This window comes from Ranitomeya variabilis, chromosome 3 (assembly GCF_051348905.1).
Source record: "Ranitomeya variabilis isolate aRanVar5 chromosome 3, aRanVar5.hap1, whole genome shotgun sequence".
Lineage (NCBI taxonomy): Eukaryota > Metazoa > Chordata > Amphibia > Anura > Dendrobatidae > Ranitomeya > Ranitomeya variabilis.
In genome coordinates, this window is record NC_135234.1 from 90,563,630 (window position 1) to 90,581,931 (window position 18,302).

Below are 18,302 nucleotides of genomic sequence, written 5' to 3' on the forward strand. Positions count from 1 at the left end.
TTTTTCTTTTTTATTACATTTGCAAAAAATTCTGCATTTCTGTTTTTTTTCAGTCAAGATGGGGTACAGAGTGTACATTAATGTGAAATAAATGAACTTTTTTGAATTTACCAAATGGCTGCAATGAAACAAAGAGTGGAAAATTTAAAGGGGTCTGAATACTTTCTGTACCCACTGTACTTCCCTAGTCTATGTTGGTCTCTACTTCTTGGTTCCATCAGTAATGGCAGGAAATGGCAATAAAGTCGGTCACTGGCTACAGTGGAAACTTACTTCAACCAGAGTTTGGTTGAGATATTTCCAGTGTGTCGAAATGGGACAAGGAAGTAGACATTGGGATTTGAGCACTGTGTTCCCTTTTCTGCTGCAAATAATTAGTGTCATCAATCTGCTGATGGATGCAGGGCTGTTGTGAATAAAATGTAGTATTTACATTACCGACACATGAATAAAGGTATTTGATATTACTTATTTATTGCTACGCCTCTTGATGTTTCCACTTGTCATATATTTCAGGCTGTGCGTCTGTCTCTTTGTCTTGGACCTCTTTTCTCTGAATATCGCATGATTCAGAACTTTTTCCCGTAATTCATTAAATCCCAGAACTATACAAATGAAAATTTTACAAAAAAACAATTAGTAATCTAAGTAATATCCAATGATTTCAATCCCCAATGTCTTGCTCGTTTAGACATAATTCTGAGCAGTAATTAAGCAGGTAGGTGGCACACCCAGTGAGACAGAGATAGACTGAGAAGGGTGATAGCTCCTTTGGAGCCAACCACTGAGTTTCTGTAGACCAATAGTAGACAGAGTGAAGGAACTGCACAACTAAGGCACTTGGAGAAGCTTAAAATAGGATTTACAGTCAGTATTTCATATCCATTGGATATATCACGGTGAGTACTGCATTACGTTAATGTTTTGAGTGAACCCTTCGTCAAACGTAAAAGCTATGTTCAATGCATAAAGGTCAAAGGGGTCCAGGCTGCGAGGTGGGATTCCTCCAAACAGGGACAACCAGGATCCAGCTGTATTAAGACCTATATGATTTATATGCATTGAACATAGCTTATACGTCTGATGAAGGGTCTTCACCCGAAATGTTAACGCAATACTGTACTTACCGTGGTGTAACTAATGAAAACAAAAATACTGACAATAAATCCTATTTGATTGTAACCCTTGTGTCGGGAGACTGTTGCATAGAAACTGAGTCTGAGGAGGAGACAACAATATCAGAGAACATGAGGATTGTCAGCCATTACTGGAAAGAGACAGCAGTGAACCAGAAGGAGAGAACAGTGAGCAGACTGATAGTTCTGCAGCTCCATGTGAGAGGACAGTGACCATTGGAGCTACTCTACAACTACAAACCAGCCAGGTTATGAGGGGTTGCCCACCTCCTCCTGGCTTCCCATTAAGGAGAAGAACTCTACCTTGCATTCCTAAGCAATTAAAGGGAACCTGTCACCCCCAAAATCGCTGGTGAGGTAAGCTCACCGGCATCAGGGGCCTATCTACAGCATTCTGTAATGCTGTAGATAAGCCGCTGATGTTACCTGAAAGAGGAGAAAAAGACATTAGATTATACTCACCCAGGGGCGGTCCCGCTGCGGTCCGGTCGGATGGGTGTCTCCGGTCCACTCCGGCGCCTCCCATCTTCGTTCCATGATGTCCTCTTCGGGTCTTTATGCCGTGGCTCCGGCGCAGGCGTACTTTGTCTGCCCTGTTGAGGGCAGAGCAAAGTACTGCAGTGCGCAGGTGCCGGGCCTCTCTGACCTTTCCGGCACCTGCGCACTGCAGTACTTTGCTCTGCCCTCAACAGGGCAGACAAATTACGCCTGCGCCGGAGTCGCGGCGTAAAGACCCGAAGAGGACGTCATGGAACGAAGATGGGAGGCGCCGGAGCGGACCGGAGACACCCATCCGACCGGACCGCAGCGGGACCGCCCCTGGGTGAGTATAATCTAACGTCTTTTTCTCCTCTTTCAGGTAACATCGCCGGCTTATCTACAGCATTACAGAATGCTGTAGATAAGCCCCTGATGCCGGTGAGCTTACCTCACCAGCGATTTTGGGGGTGACAGGTTCCCTTTAAATCTTGAAGTTTCAGGCTGGAACCCTGTGTGACTGTAGAACTGCCACATCAAGGAGTGAGTAGCTTACTGGGACTTGTGGTTCTACTGGAGACAAGTACAGATATGGGAAAAATTGTTTTCCCCCTTCCTGATTTTCTATTCTTTTACATGTTTGTCACACTTAAATGTTTCAGATCACCAAACAAATGTAAATATTAGACAATGATAACATAAGGAAACACAAAATGCAGTTTTTAAATGAAGGTCCTTGGATGAGTCGTCACTTCGCTCTTGGGGTAATTGTGCCCGGCTGTCCACTCCTGGGAAAGTTCACCACTGTTCTATGTTTTTGCCATTTGTGGATAATGGCCTTAGCTTTAGAAATGGCTTTATAACCTTTTCCAGACTGATAGATCTGAATTACCGTATATACTCGAGTATAAGCTGACCCGAGTATAAGCCGACCCCCCTAATTTTGACACAAAAAACTGGGAAAACTTATTGACTCGAGTATAAGCCTAGGGGGGAAAATGCAGCAGCTACCGGTAAATGTCAAAAGTAATAATAGATACCAATAAAAGTAAAACTAATTGAGACATCAGTAGGTTAAGTGTCTTTGAATATCCATAATGAATCAGGAGCCCCATATAATGCTCCATACTGTTCATTATGGCCCCATAAGATGCTCCATATTAAAATATGCCCCATATAATCCTGCATAAAGGTTAATAAAGGCCCCATAAGATGCTCCATAGACACATTTGCTCAATATAATGCTGCACAAATGCTGATTATGGCCCCATAAGATGCTCTATAAAGATATTTGCCCCTTATAGTGCTGCACAAACGTTATGGCCCTATAAGATGCTCCATACAGACACTTGCCCCATATGCCGTAGTGCCATACAAACGTTAATTATGGCCCCATACAGACACTTGCCCCATATAGTGCTGCACAAACATTATGCCCCTATATAGTGCTGCAGAAACGTTATGGTCCCATATAGTGCTGCAGAAACGTTATGGCCCCATATAGTGCTGCAGAAACGTTATGGCCCCATATAGTGCTGCAGGAATGTTATGGCCCCATATAGTGCTGCAGGAATGTTATGGCCCCATATAGTGCTGCAGGAACGTTATGGCCCCATATAGTGCTGCAGGAACGTTATGGCCCCATATAGTGCTGCAGGAATATTATGGCCCCATATAGTGCTGCAGGAATGTTATGGCCCCATATAGTGCCGCAGGAATGTTATGGCCCCATATAGTGCTGCAGGAATGTTATGGCCCCCATATAGTGCCGCAGGAATGTTATGGCCCCATATAGTGCTGCAGGAATGTTATGGCCCCATATAGTGCTGCAGGAATATTATGGCCCCATATAGTGCTGCAGGAACGTTATGGCCCCATATAGTGCTGCAGGAACGTTATGGCCCCATATAGTGCTGCAGGAATGTTATGGCCCCATATAGTGCTGCAGGAATGTTATGGCCCCATATAGTGCTGCAGGAATGTTATGGCCCCATATAGTGCTGCAGGAATATTATGGCCCCATATAGTGCTGCAGGAACGTTATGGCCCCATATAGTGCTGCAGGAACGTTATGGCCCCATATAGTGCTGCAGGAATGTTATGGCCCCATATAGTGCTGCAGGAATGTTATGGCCCCATATAGTGCTGCAGGAATGTTATGGCCCCATATAGTGCTGCAGGAACGTTATGGCCCCATATAGTGCTGCAGGAACGTTATGGCCCCATATAGTGCTGCAGGAATGTTATGGCCCCATATAGTGCTGCAGGAACGTTATGGCCCCATATAGTGCTGCAGGAACGTTATGGCCCCATATAGTGCTGCAGGAATGTTATGGCCCCATATAGTGCTGCAGGAACGTTATGGCCCCCATATAGTGCCGCAGGAATGTTATGGCCCCCATATAGTGCTGCAGGAATGTTATGGCCCCCATATAGTGCTGCAGGAATGTTATGGCCCCATATAGTGCTGCAGGAACGTTATGGCCCCATATAGTGCTGCAGGAACGTTATAGCCCCATAGATGCTCCATACAGACACTTGCCCCATTTGCTGCGATAAAAAAAATAAATCACATACTCACCTCTCCGTCGCTCAGGCCCCGGGCACTTTCAATAGTCACCTCTCCTCGTTCCGGGCGCCGATCTGTCTCCAGCACTGACGTTCAGCAGAGGGCGCGCACTGACCATGTCACCGCGCCCTCTGACCTCAGCGTCACTGCTGGAGACAGATCGGCGCCCGGAACGAGGAGAGGTGACTATCGCGCAGCGCTGCGCTCCCCTCCCCGTATACTCACCTGGTCCTGCCGCTGTGTAGATCCTGCTTCCCCCGACGCCGCAGCGCTTCATCTTGTACTCAGCGGTCACATGGTCCCGCTGATTACAGTAATGAATAGGCGGCTCCACCCCTATGGGAGGTGGAGCCGAATATTCATTTACTGTAATGAGCAGTACCATGTGACCGCTGAGAACAGGAAGAAGCTGAAGCTGCTACTGCCGGCGCCGGGGAAGCAGGGACCACGCCTGGACTAGGTGAGTATTTTTAGACAGCCCCCGCTCCCCCTCCCCTGCCGACCCCCGGTATGACTCGAGTATAAGCCGAGAGGGGCAATTTCAGCCCAAAAAAGTGGGCTGAAAATCTCGGCTTATACTCGAGTATATACGGTACTTTGTTTCTCATTTGTTCAATAATTTCTTTGTGTAGCAGCATGATGTCTAGCTTTTGAGGACCCTTTGGTCTACTTCATTTTGTCAAGCAGGTCCTATTTAAGTGATTTCTTGATTGAGCTGACAGGTGTGGCAGTATTCAGGCCTTCTTGTGGCTAAGGAATTTGAACTCTGCTTCCCAAAGATGTCATAAACCACAGGTAAAACATAAATTAAGGGAGGGGGGCAATCACTTTTTCACACAGAGCCCTGTAAGTTTGAATTTCTCTTTCCGTTAATAATAAAGATCTTCATTTAAAAACTGCATTTTGTATTTACTTTGTGTTATCTTGTCTAATATTTAAAATTGTTTGGTGATCTGATGCATTTAAGTGTGACAAACATGCAAAAGAATAGGAAATCAGAAAGGGGCAAACTGTTATGACCCCAATGGCGAGGGTCTCAGAGGAACGTGGAAGTCTGCAGAATACAAAAATCCAGCTCATAGGGCAGTGGTAACTGGGTTGACCATATATCTACTCCTAACGCCAACACTAGAAGTAGCCGGGGATCATTCCTACGTTGATTCTAGATGACACGCGCCAGCCGGAGAATCTAGCTACCCCTAGTAGAGGAAAACAAAGACCTTTCTTGCCTCCAGAGAAGGGGACCCCAAAGCTGGATAGAAGCCCCCCACAAATAATGACGGTTAGGTAAGAGGAAATGACAAACACAGAAATGAACCAGGTTTAGCACAGAGAGGCCCGCTTACTGATAGCAGAATAAAGAAAGGTAACTTATATGGTCAACAAAAACCCTATCAAAATCCACACTGGAAATTCAAGAACCCCCGAACCGTCTAACGGTCCGGGGGGAGAACACCAGCCCCCTAGAGCTTCCAGCAAAGGTCAGGATATAGATTTGGAACAAGCTGGACAAAAATACAAAACCAAAACAAATAGCAAAAAGCAAAGGCAGACTTAGCTGATATAACTGGAACCAGGATCAGTAGACAAGAGCACAGCAGACTAGCTCTGATAACTACGATGCCAGGCATAGAACTGAAGGTCCAGGGAGCTTATATAGCAACACCCCTAACTGACGACCCAGGTGCGGATAAAAGGAATGACAGAAAAGCCAGAGTCAAAAAACTAGTAACCACTAGAGGGAGCAAAAAGCAAATTCACAACAGTACCCCCCCCTTAGTGAGGGGTCACCGAACCCTCACCACGACCACCAGGGCGATCAGGATGAGCGGCATGAAAGGCACGAACTAAATCGGCCGCATGAACATCAGAGGCGACCACCCAGGAATTATCCTCCTGACCATAGCCCTTCCACTTGACCAGGTACTGAAGCCTCCGCCTGGAGAGGCGAGAATCCAAGATCTTCTCCACCACGTACTCCAACTCGCCCTCAACCAACACCGGAGCAGGAGGCTCAGCAGAAGGAACTACAGGCACAATGTACCGCCGCAACAAGGACCTATGAAATACATTGTGAATAGCAAACGACACAGGAAGATCCAGACGAAAAGATACAGGATTAAGGATTTCCAATATCTTGTAAGGCCCAATAAAACGAGGTTTAAATTTGGGAGAGGAGACCTTCATAGGAACAAAGCGGGAAGAAAGCCATACCAAATCCCCAACGCGTAGTCGGGGACCCACACCGCGGCGGCGGTTGGCAAAGCGCTGAGCCTTCTCCTGTGACAACTTCAAGTTGTCCACCACATGATTCCAGATCTGCTGCAACCTATCCACCACAGAATCCACCCCAGGACAGTCAGAAGGCTCCACATGACCCGAAGAAAAGCGAGGATGGAAACCAGAGTTGCAGAAAAAAGGCGAAACCAAGGTGGCGGAACTAGCCCGATTATTAAGGGCAAACTCAGCCAACGGCAAGAATGTCACCCAATCGTCCTGATCAGCAGAGACAAAACACCTCAAATAAGCCTCCAAAGTCTGATTGGTTCGCTCCGTCTGTCCATTAGTCTGAGGATGGAAAGCAGACGAAAACGACAAATCAATGCCCATCCTACTACAAAAGGATCGCCAGAACCTGGAAACGAACTGGGATCCTCTGTCTGACACAATATTCTCAGGGATGCCGTGCAAACGAACCACGTTCTGGAAAAACACAGGAACCAGATCGGAAGAGGAAGGCAGCTTAGGCAAAGGAACCAAATGGACCATCTTGGAGAAGCGATCACATATCACCCAGATAACGGACATGCCCTGAGATAGCGGAAGATCAGAAATGAAATCCATGGAGATATGTGTCCAAGGTCTCTTCGGGACAGGCAAGGGCAAGAGCAAACCGCTGGCACGAGAACAGCAAGGCTTAGCTCGAGCACAAGTCCCACAGGACTGCACAAATGACCGCACATCCCTTGACAAGGAAGGCCACCAAAAGGACCTGGCCACCAGATCTCTGGTGCCAAAAATTCCCGGGTGACCTGCCAACACCGAGGAATGAACCTCGGAAATGACTCTGCTGGTCCACTTATCCGGGACAAACAGTCTGTCAGGTGGACAAGACTCAGGCCTATCAGCCTGAAATCTCTGCAACACACGTCGCAGATCCGGAGAAATAGCTGACAAGATAACTCCATCTTTAAGAATACCAACAGGATCAGCGACTCCAGGAGCATCAGGCACAAAGCTCCTAGAAAGAGCATCGGCCTTCACATTCTTTGAACCTGGTAAATACGAGACAACAAAATCAAAGCGGGAGAAAAACAATGACCAGCGGGCCTGTCTCGGATTAAGGCGTTTAGCAGACTCGAGATACATCAGATTTTTGTGATCAGTCAAGACCACCACACGATGCTTAGCACCCTCGAGCCAATGACGCCACTCCTCAAATGCCCATTTCATGGCCAACAACTCCCGATTGCCCACATCATAATTTCGCTCGGCAGGCGAAAACTTCCTAGAGAAAAAGGCACAAGGTTTCATAACAGAGCAACCAGGGCCTCTCTGCGACAAAACGGCCCCTGCCCCAATCTCCGAAGCATCCACCTCAACCTGAAAGGGAAGTGAGACGTCAGGCTGGCACAAAACCGGCGCCGAAGTAAACCGGCGTTTCAACTCCTGGAAAGCCTCCACGGCAGCAGGAGCCCAGTTAGCTACATCGGAGCCCTTCTTGGTCATATCCGTCAAAGGTTTCACAATGCTAGAAAAATTAGCGATAAAACGACGGTAGAAGTTAGCGAAGCCCAAGAACTTCTGAAGACTCTTAACTGACGAGGGCTGAGTCCAATCAAGAATAGCTCGGACCTTGACTGGGTCCATCTCCACAGCAGAAGGGGAAAAAATGAACCCCAAAAAGGGAACCTTCTGTACACCAAAGAGACACTTTGAGCCCTTGACAAACAAAGAATTTTCACGCAAAATTTTAAAGACCAACCTGACCTGCTCCACATGCGAATCCCAATTATCAGAAAAAACCAAAATATCATCCAGATAAACAATCAAAAATTTATCCAGATACTTCCGGAAAATGTCATGCATAAAGGACTGAAAAACTGAAGGCGCATTGGAGAGCCCAAAAGGCATCACCAAGTACTCAAAATGACCTTCGGGCGTATTGAATGCGGTTTTCCATTCATCACCTTGCTTAATGCGCACAAGGTTGTACGCACCACGAAGGTCTATCTTGGTGAACCACTTGGCACCCTTAATCCGGGCAAACAAGTCAGACAACAGCGGTAAAGGATACTGAAATTTGACAGTGATCTTATTTAAAAGCCGATAATCAATACAAGGTCTCAAAGATCCGTCCTTTTTTGCCACAAAAAAGAATCCCGCACCAAGAGGGGAAGAAGACGGACGAATATGTCCTTTCTCCAGAGACTCCTTGATATATGAACGCATAGCGGTATGTTCAGGTACCGACAGATTAAACAGTCTTCCCTTAGGAAATTTACTGCCTGGGATCAAATCTATAGCACAGTCACAGTCCCTATGAGGAGGCAGTGCACTGGACTCAGACTCACTGAAGACTAGGGTTGAGCGAAACGGGTCGATCATTTTCAAAAGTCGCCGACTTTTGGCTAAGTCGGCGTCTCATGAAACCCGATCCGACCCCTGTGCTTGTCGGCCATGCGGTACGCGACTTTCGCGCCAAAGTCGCGTTTCAATGACGCGAAAAGCGCCATTTCTCAGCCAATGAAGGTGAACGCAGAGTGTGGGCAGCGTGATGACATAGATCCTGGTCCCCACCATCTTAGAGAAGGGCATTGCAGTGATTGGCTTGCTGTCTGCGGCGTCACAGGGGCTATAAAGGGGCGTTCCCGCCGACCGCCATCTTACTGCTGCTGATCTGAGCTTAGGGACAGGTTGCTGCCGCTTCATCAGAAGCAGGGAGAGCGTTAGGCAGGGTCCACTAACCACCAAACCGCTTGTGCTGCAGCGATTTCCACTGTCCAACACCACCTTCGGTGTGCAGGAACAGTGGAAGCTATTTTTTTTTTTTTTTCCCCTCAGCGCTGTAGCTCATTGGGCTGCCCTAGAAGGCTCCGTGATAGCTGTATTGCTGTGTGTACGCCACTGTGGAAACCAACTGCTTTTTTCAAAGCACATATCCTCTTGTTCCTTCCTTTCTGCACAGCTATCTTTTTTGTTTGTCCACACTTTTTATTTAATTTGTGCATCAGTCCACTCCTATTGCTGCCTGCCATACCTGGCTTACATTACTGCAGGGAGATAGTAATTGTAGGACAGTTTTTTTTTTTTTTTTGTTTTTTTTTTGTGGGAGATTAAGATTGGCATTTCTGCTACAGTGCCATCCCTGTGTGTGCCATCTCTCACTGAGTGGGCCATAGAAAGCCTATTTATTTTTTCCGTGATTTGTGTTCTAAAATCTACCTCAACACAGAAACACTACATCAATCAGTGGGAGAAAAATATTGGCCTCAGTCAGGGCTTGTGTGCCACTGCTGTGTGTGCGCTATCTCTCATTCAGTGGGCTATAGCAAGCCTATATTTTTTTTTTTTTTTTTTAATATTATTTGGTTTCAAAAGTCTCCCTGAAAAAAAAAAAAAACCTAAAAAAACAGTGGGAGAGTAATATTGCCCTTTCAGCTTGTGTGCCAGTCTTGACTCCTGGGTGTGCCACCTCTCTCCCTCTCATTCAGTGGGCCATAGAAAGCCTATTTATTTTTTTTTTTAAATATTATTGGGTTTCTAAAGTCTCCCTGAAAAAAACAAAAAATACATAAAAAAACAGTGGGAGAGTAATATTGCCCTTTCAGCTTGTGTGCCAGTCTTGACTCCTGGGTGTGCCACCTCTCTCCCTTTCATTCAGTGGGCCATAGAAAGCCTATTTATTTTTTCCGTGATTTGTGTTCTAAATTCTACCTCAACACAAAAACACTACATCAATCAGTGGGAGAAAAATATTGGCCTCAGTCAGGGCTTGTGTGCCACTGCTGTGTGTGCTATCTCTCATTCAGTGGGCTATAGCAAGCCTATTTTTTTTTTTTTTTTTAATATTATTTGGTTTCTAAAGTCTCCCTGAAAAAAAAAAAAAACCTAAAAAAACAGTGGGAGAGTAATATTGCCCTTTCAGCTTGTGTGCCAGTCTTGACTCCTGGGTGTGCCACCTCTCTCCCTCTCATTCAGTGGGCCATAGAAAGCCTATTTATTTTTTTTTTTAAATATTATTGGGTTTCTAAAGTCTCCCTGAAAAAACAAAAAATACATAAAAAAACAGTGGGAGAGTAATATTGCCCTTTCAGCTTGTGTGCCAGTCTTGACTCCTGGGTGTGCCACCTCTCTCCCTTTCATTCAGTGGGCCATAGAAAGCCTATTTTTTTTTTTTTTAATATTATTTGGTTTCTAATTCTCCCTGAAAAAAAAAAAAAAACCTAAAAAAACAGTGGGAGAGTAATATTGCCCTTTCAGCTTGTGTGCCAGTCTTGACTCCTGGGTGTGCCACCTCTCTCCCTCTCATTCAGTGGGCCATAGAAAGCCTATTTTTTTTTTTTTTTAAATATTATTGGGTTTCTAAAGTCTCCCTGAAAAAACAAAAAATACATAAAAAAACAGTGGGAGAGTAATATTGCCCTTTCAGCTTGTGTGCCAGTCTTGACTCCTGGGTGTGCCACCTCTCTCCCTTTCATTCAGTGGGCCATAGAAAGCCTATTTTTTTTTTTTTTAATATTATTTGGTTTCTAATTCTCCCTGAAAAAAAAAAAAAAACCTAAAAAAACAGTGGGAGAGTAATATTGCCCTTTCAGCTTGTGTGCCAGTCTTGACTCCTGGGTGTGCCACCTCTCTCCCTCTCATTCAGTGGGCCATAGAAAGCCTATTTATTTTTTTTTTTAAATATTATTGGGTTTCTAAAGTCTCCCTGAAAAAACAAAAAATACATAAAAAAACAGTGGGAGAGTAATATTGCCCTTTCAGCTTGTGTGCCAGTCTTGACTCCTGGGTGTGCCACCTCTCTCCCTTTCATTCAGTGGGCCATAGAAAGCCTATTTTTTTTTTTTTTAATATTATTTGGTTTCTAATTCTCCCTGAAAAAAAAAAAAAAACCTAAAAAAACAGTGGGAGAGTAATATTGCCCTTTCAGCTTGTGTGCCAGTCTTGACTCCTGGGTGTGCCACCTCTCTCCCTCTCATTCAGTGGGCCATAGAAAGCCTTTTTTTTTTTTGGTTTTTTTAATATTATTTGGTTTCTAAAGTCTCCCTGAAAAAAACAAAAAAAACATAAAAAAACAGTGGGAGAGTAATATTGCCCTTTCAGCTTGTGTGCCAGTCTTGACTCCTGGGTGTGCCACCTCTCTCCCTTTCATTCAGTGGGCCATAGAAAGCCTATTTTTTTTTTTTTTTAATATTATTTGGTTTCTAATTCTCCCTGAAAAAAAAAAAAAAACCTAAAAAAACAGTGGGAGAGTAATATTGCCCTTTCAGCTTGTGTGCCAGTCTTGACTCCTGGGTGTGCCACCTCTCTCCCTCTCATTCAGTGGGCCATAGAAAGCCTTTTTTTTTTTTGGTTTTTTTAATATTATTTGGTTTCTAAAGTCTCCCTGAAAAAAACAAAAAAAACATAAAAAACAGTGGGAGAGTAATATTGCCCTTTCAGCTTGTGCGCCAGTCTTGACTCCTGGTTGTGCCACCTCTCTCTCTCTAATTGTGGGCCATAGAAAGCCTTTTTTTTTTTTTTTTTTAATATTATTTGGTTTCTAAAGTCTCCCTGAGAAAAAAAAATAAATAAATTAGGTGGGAGATTAATATTGACATTAGTGCTTGAGTGACAGTCCTGCGTGTGTGTCATCTCTGTGATTTTGTGCCACAGAAAACAGAGTGTGTAACATTGTGCCTGATTTTCCTTGTGGTCTCACCAACCTGTTAAGGGATATTGAAATCATACTGAAGTTATAGCTCACCGTGTAAGTTGTTTGATAGCAACAAATAAAGTTACTTTGGTTAAGATTTTAAAACAATGAGGAAGTCTGGTGCAAGAGGTCGTCGTGGGCGTTCATTGTCAGCTGGTAATGATGGTAGTGGTAGTGGAGCATCAGGTGGTCGTGGGGATAAAAATATTCCACCTAAGTCTGGAGCTGTGGAGCCAGTTTCGTCGTCAGGCTACACAAGGCCTCGAACGCTCTCTTTTCTGGGAGTAGGAAAACCGCTTTTAAAGGCGGAGCAGCAACAGCAAGTTTTGGCTTACATTGCAGACTCAGCCTCTAGCTCTTTTGCCTCCTCTTCCGAAACTGGTAAATGTAAAAGCAGCGCGTCGCTTGTGGATGTTCACGGTCAGGGACAAGTCGCTTCCTTGTCCTCCTCAGCAAAAACTACAACAAGAGAGAAGGATGCAGCAGGCGACACAACGGGTCACTCCATGGAGCTCTTTACACATACCGTCCCTGGCTTAGAAAGTGAAACATTTAACAGGCCATGCCCATTACAAGTATATTCTGACATGGAGTGCACTGATGCACAGCCACAGCCAGAGTACTATGCTGCTCCTTTGACTCAGACCACCACATTGCCCTCTCAGGGTACAGATCCACAATCAGACCCTGATGAGACTATGTTGCCCCGCCACGAACGCTATACCACCGACCGACACAGTGACACAGACGAAGTTGCACACGAGCTCGAAGAGGAGGTAATAGATGACCCAGTTATTGACCCCGATTGGCAGCCATTGGGGGAACAGGGTGCAGGCGGCAGTAGTTCAGAAGCGGAGGTGGAGGAGGGGCCGCAGCAGGCATCAACATCGCAACAGGTTCCATCTGCCGGGCCCGTATCTGGACCAAAACGCGTGTCAAAGCCAAAACCTGTTGGAGCACAGCGTTGCCATCCGGTTAAAGCTCAGTCTGCAATCCCTGAAAAGGGATCAGAGTCTAGGAAGAGTGCAGTCTGGCATTTTTTTAAACAACATCCAACTGATCAGCGCAAAGTCATCTGTCAAAAATGTTCAACTAGCTTAAGCAGAGGTCAGAATCTGAAAAGTCTAAATACTAGTTGCATGCATAGACACTTAACCACCATGCATTCTCAAGCCTGGACTAACTACCAAACGTCCCTCAAGGTTGTAGCACCCTCGGCCAATGAAGCTAGTCAGCAACGCAACATCCCTTCCGTCACTGTAAGGCCACCATTTTCCGCACCACCGGCAGTATCTGTGCAGGTTTCTTTGCCAGCCAAAAGCAGTCAGGGTCAGGGAATCACCAGTTTTGTAGGAGGAAATATTGCATGTAGGGCACCGGCGGAAACAATACCGTCTCCAACCGTCTCTCAGTCTGCCATGTCCACCGGCACACCCGAAAGTTCCACGATCTACAGCTCTCCAGTCCAGCTCACCCTACATGAGACTCTGGTTAGAAAAAGGAAGTACTTATCCTCGCATCCGCGTACACAGGGTTTTAACGCCCACATAGCTAGACTAATCTCGTTAGAGATGATGCCCTACCGGTTAGTTGAAAGCGAAGCTTTCAAAGCCCTGATGGAGTACGCTGAACCACGATACGAGCTACCCAGTCGACACTTTTTTTCCAGAAAAGCCATCCCAGCCCTGCACCAGCATGTTAAACAGCGCATCGTCCATGCACTCAGGCAATCTGTGAGTACAAAGGTGCACCTGACTACAGATGCATGGACCAGTAGGCATGGCCAGGGACGTTATGTGTCCATCACGGCACACTGGGTGAATGTGGTGGATGCAGGGTCCACAGGCGACATCAATTTAGGGACAGTTGTGCCTAGCCCACGGTCTAGGAAACAGTTGGCTGTAGGCGTTCGCACCCCCTCCTCCTCCTCCTCGTCCTCCTGCAGAAGCTACAGCTCTTCCACAGAACGCAGTCGGCCAACCACTCCATCGGCAGATGACACTGTTGCACACCAGTTGTCCCATTATGGGCCAGCTACTGCCAAGCGTCAGCAGGCTGTATTGGCTATGAAGTGTTTGGGCGACAACAGACACACCGCGGAAGTTCTGTCCGAGTTCTTGCAACAAGAAACGCAGTCGTGGCTGGGCACAGTAGATCTTGAGGCAGGCAAGGTAGTGAGTGATAACGGAAGGAATTTCATGGCTGCCATCTCCCTTTCCCAACTGAAACACATTCCTTGCCTGGCTCACACCTTAAACCTGGTGGTGCAGTGCTTATTGAAAACTTATCCTGGGTTCTCCGACCTGCTCCTCAAAGTGCGTGCACTTTGCTCACATATCCGACGTTCGCCTGTACACGCCAGCCGTATGCAAACCTATCAGCGGTCTTTGAACCTTCCCCAGCATCGCCTAATCATAGACGTTGCAACAAGGTGGAACTCAACACTGCACATGCTTCAGAGACTGTGCGAACAGAGGCGTGCTGTTATTTATTTGTGGGAGGATACACGGGCAGGCAGTAGGATGGCAGACATGGAGTTGTCAGGTGTGCAGTGGTCGAAGATACAAGACATGTGTCAAGTCCTTCAGTGTTTTGAGGAATGCACACGGCTGGTTAGTGCAGACAACGCCGTAATAAGCATGAGCATCCCCCTAATGCGTCTGCTGATGCAAAGTTTGACGCACATAAAGGAGCAGGCGTCTGCACCAGAGGAAGAGGGAAGCCTTGATGACAGTCAGCCATTGTCTGGTCAGGGCAGTGTACAGGACGAGGTAGCGGGCGAAGAGGAGGTGGAGGACGAGGAGGATGATGGGGATGAGTATATTTTTAATGCGGAAACTTTCACGGGGGCACAGGAAATTGGTTGCGTGTCACGGCCGGGTTCTGGTTTTTTGAGGGACACAAGTGACGTAGATTTGCCTGCAACTGCCCCTCAACCAATCACAACCGGAGATTTGACAACTGGAACTTTGGCCCACATGGCGGATTATGCCTTACGTATCCTAAAAAGGGACACACGCATTACGAAAATGATGAACGATGACGATTACTGGTTGGCCTGCCTCCTTGATCCACGCTATAAAGGCAAATTGCAAAATATTATGCCACATGAGAACTTGGAACTAATATTAGCAACCAAACAATCAACTCTTGTTGACCGTTTGCTTCAGGCATTCCCAGCACACAGCGCACGTGATCGTTCTCACACGAGCTCCAGGGGGCAGCAGACTAGGAGTGTTAGGGGTGCACACATCAGAAGTGGCGTTGGACAGAGGGGTTTTCTGACCAGGTTGTGGAGTGATTTTGCTATGACCGCAGACAGGACAGGTACTGCTGCATCAATTGAAAGTGACAGGAGACAACATTTGTCCAGTATGGTTACTAACTATTTTTCATCCCTTATCGATGTTCTCCCTCAACCGTCATTCCCATTTGATTACTGGGCCTCCAAATTAGACACCTGGCCAGAATTGGCAGAATATGCATTGCAGGAGCTTGCTTGCCCGGCAGCAAGTGTCCTATCAGAAAGAGTATTCAGTGCTGCAGGGTCAATATTAACCGAAAAAAGGACTCGTCTGGCTACCCAAAATGTTGACGATCTAACATTCATTAAAATGAACCACAACTGGATTTCAAAATCTTTTGCCCCACCTTGCCCGGCCGACACCTAGCTTTCCTATGAAAAGCTCTTGCCTGTGAATTACTTTTCTAATGTCTAATTTGCTGCTGCAGATTGTACAGCATACGACATGTTTACACCTCCCTAAATGGCCAAACTCCCCACACGGGGCCGTGGTATCGCGACTTGGCGCAAGCACCCGTGAGACTGCTGTTTGTCTGAAGAGGTGGGTGTGCTCGCTTTTGGTTGACGGCATTGCTACTGGGTCCCTCATAGTACAATGTAGTGTCTCTGGCGGTGGTGGTGCGCACCCAACGTCAGACACACCGTTGTAACATGAGTGGCCCTGGGGCGGTCCCGCCGGCCTCAAGAGAGTTCCCCCCTACCCCAGCTCAAACTGGGCTCTACTACGTGCAAAATTATGTCGCACAGCTCCACCAATCTTTAGTCTATTCGCTGACATCATTCAATGTCTGGCACTGACAATACAAATTTGTAGACATCTATGATGCAACTTAAAGTAGTCTGTGTCTGTGTCCTATATTGGCACCATTAAATAGTTACTGCCAAATTACTATGTCAGAAACACAGCAGATGAGCCCACCCCTGTACCTAAGTATGCCATCTTTTTTTTTGTTTTGGTTGTTTTGCGAGACATTAACATCTATTTATATTTTGGGAGTACTGGGACAGACACTCCTTGCACTACTCCTCCACTCAGCACCAAGCTGCCTGCCCGTGTATCCATGTAACCGCTGTAAAACTGCCATGAGCCTATTGTTTGTTATTTTAGGCCTTTGATAGCCTGTCTGCGGTCCCTACTCCTCCACTGACCACCAAGCTGCCTGCCCGTGTATCCATGTAACCGCTGTAAAACTGCCATGAGCCTATTGTTTGTTATGTTAGGCCTTTGATAGCCTGTCTGCGGTCCTTACTTTAAATACTCCTCCACTCACCACCTAGCTGCCTGTGTATCCATGTAACCGATGTAAAACTGCCATGACTGCCTACTGTTTGTTATTTTAGGCCTTTGATAGCCTGTCTGCGGCCCCTACTTGCAATACTCCTCCACTGACCACAATGCTGCCTGGAGTGCCTGCCTGTGTATCCATGTAACCGATGTAAAACTGCCATGACTGCCTACTGTTTGTTATTTTAGGCCTTTGATAGCCTGTCTGCGGCCCCTACTTGCAATACTCCTCCACTGAGCACAATGCTGCCTGGAGTGCCTGCCTGTGTATCCATGTAACCGATGTAAAACTGCCATGACTGCCTACTGTTTGTTATTTTAGGCCTTTGATAGCCTGTCTGCAGCCCCTACTTGCAATACTCCTCCACTGACCACACCAATGCTGCCCGTGTACCCCTGGAACCTATTTAAAAGTTCATAGAGCCTAGTTATATATTTTATTTACTATTAATAAGGCCATGATGGACTACGCTGTACCACGCTACAAGCTAACCAGTCGACACTTCTTTTGCGAGAAAAGCCATCCCAACCCTCCACCAGCATGTAGAAGACCGCATTGTCCATGCACTCTGGCAATCTGTGAGTACAAAGGTGCACCTGACAACAGACGCATGGACCTGTAGGCATGGCCACGGAAGATTACGTGTCCATTACGGCGCAATGGGTTAATGTGGTGGATGCATGGTCCACAGGGGACAGCCTACTAAGTCTGTCTGCAGTCCCTAATTCAAATTGTCCTCCACTGTCTAAATCGGAACTTCCACCTTCTGGCTTTCGGCCTATAGTATCAGAAATTAAACTGCATTTGGCCTTCAACTTTGGTTAGGGCCTACTAACGGCTTCTGCCCCTCCCTGGTGTTGTCCTCAACTAAATAAAGCTGAGCTTCAACCTTCCGGCTCTCATTATGTGGTTTTAAAAAAAAAAATGGTGGTTAGGGCCTACTAACGGCTTCTGCCCCTCCCTGGTGTTGTCCTCAACTAAATAAAGCTGAGCTTCAACCTTCCGGCTCTCATTAAGTGGTTTTTAAAAAAAAATGGTGGTTAGGGCCTACTAACGGCTTCTGCCCCTCCCTGGTGTTGTCCTCAACTAAATAAAGCTGAGCTTCAACCTTCCGGCTCTCATTAAGTGGTTTTAAAAAAAAAAAAAATGGTGGTTAGGGCCTACTAACGGCTTCTGCCCCTCCCTGGTGTTGTCCTCAACTAAATAAAGCTGAGCTTCAACCTTCCGGCTCTCATTATGTGGTTTAAAAAAAAAAAATGGTGGTTAGGGCCTACTAACGGCTTCTGCCCCTCCCTGGTGTTGTCCTCAACTAAATAAAGCTGAGCTTCAACCTTCCGGCTCTCATTAAGTGGTTTTAAAAAAAAAATGGTGGTTAGGGCCTACTAACGGCTTCTGCCCCTCCCTGGTGTTGTCCTCAACTAAATAAAGCTGAGCTTCAACCTTCCGGCTCTCATTAAGTGGTTTTAAAAAAAAAAAAAATGGTGGTTAGGGCCTACTAACGGCTTCTGCCCCTCCCTGGTGTTGTCCTCAACTAAATAAAGCTGAGCTTCAACCTTCCGGCTCTCATTAAGTGGTTTTAAAAAAAAAAAAAATGGTGGTTAGGGCCTACTAA

The 18,302-nt window shown here is 46.2% G+C and overlaps 1 protein-coding gene across 3 annotated transcripts in view; it reads right to left on the minus strand.

Annotated features, from left to right (window-relative positions):
* Window positions 1-462: 462 nt before the first annotated feature.
* Window positions 463-18,302, minus strand: part of LOC143817973 (coiled-coil domain-containing protein 63-like) — a 48,136-nt gene continuing 30,296 nt past the window's right edge. For all 3 annotated transcript variants that reach the window (XM_077299434.1, XM_077299433.1, XM_077299432.1), the window contains one exon: window positions 463-605. In XM_077299434.1, the coding sequence (XP_077155549.1) occupies window positions 469-605 (137 nt within the window). In that variant the 3' untranslated portion in view covers window positions 463-468. The remainder of the gene's footprint in view (window positions 606-18,302) is intronic.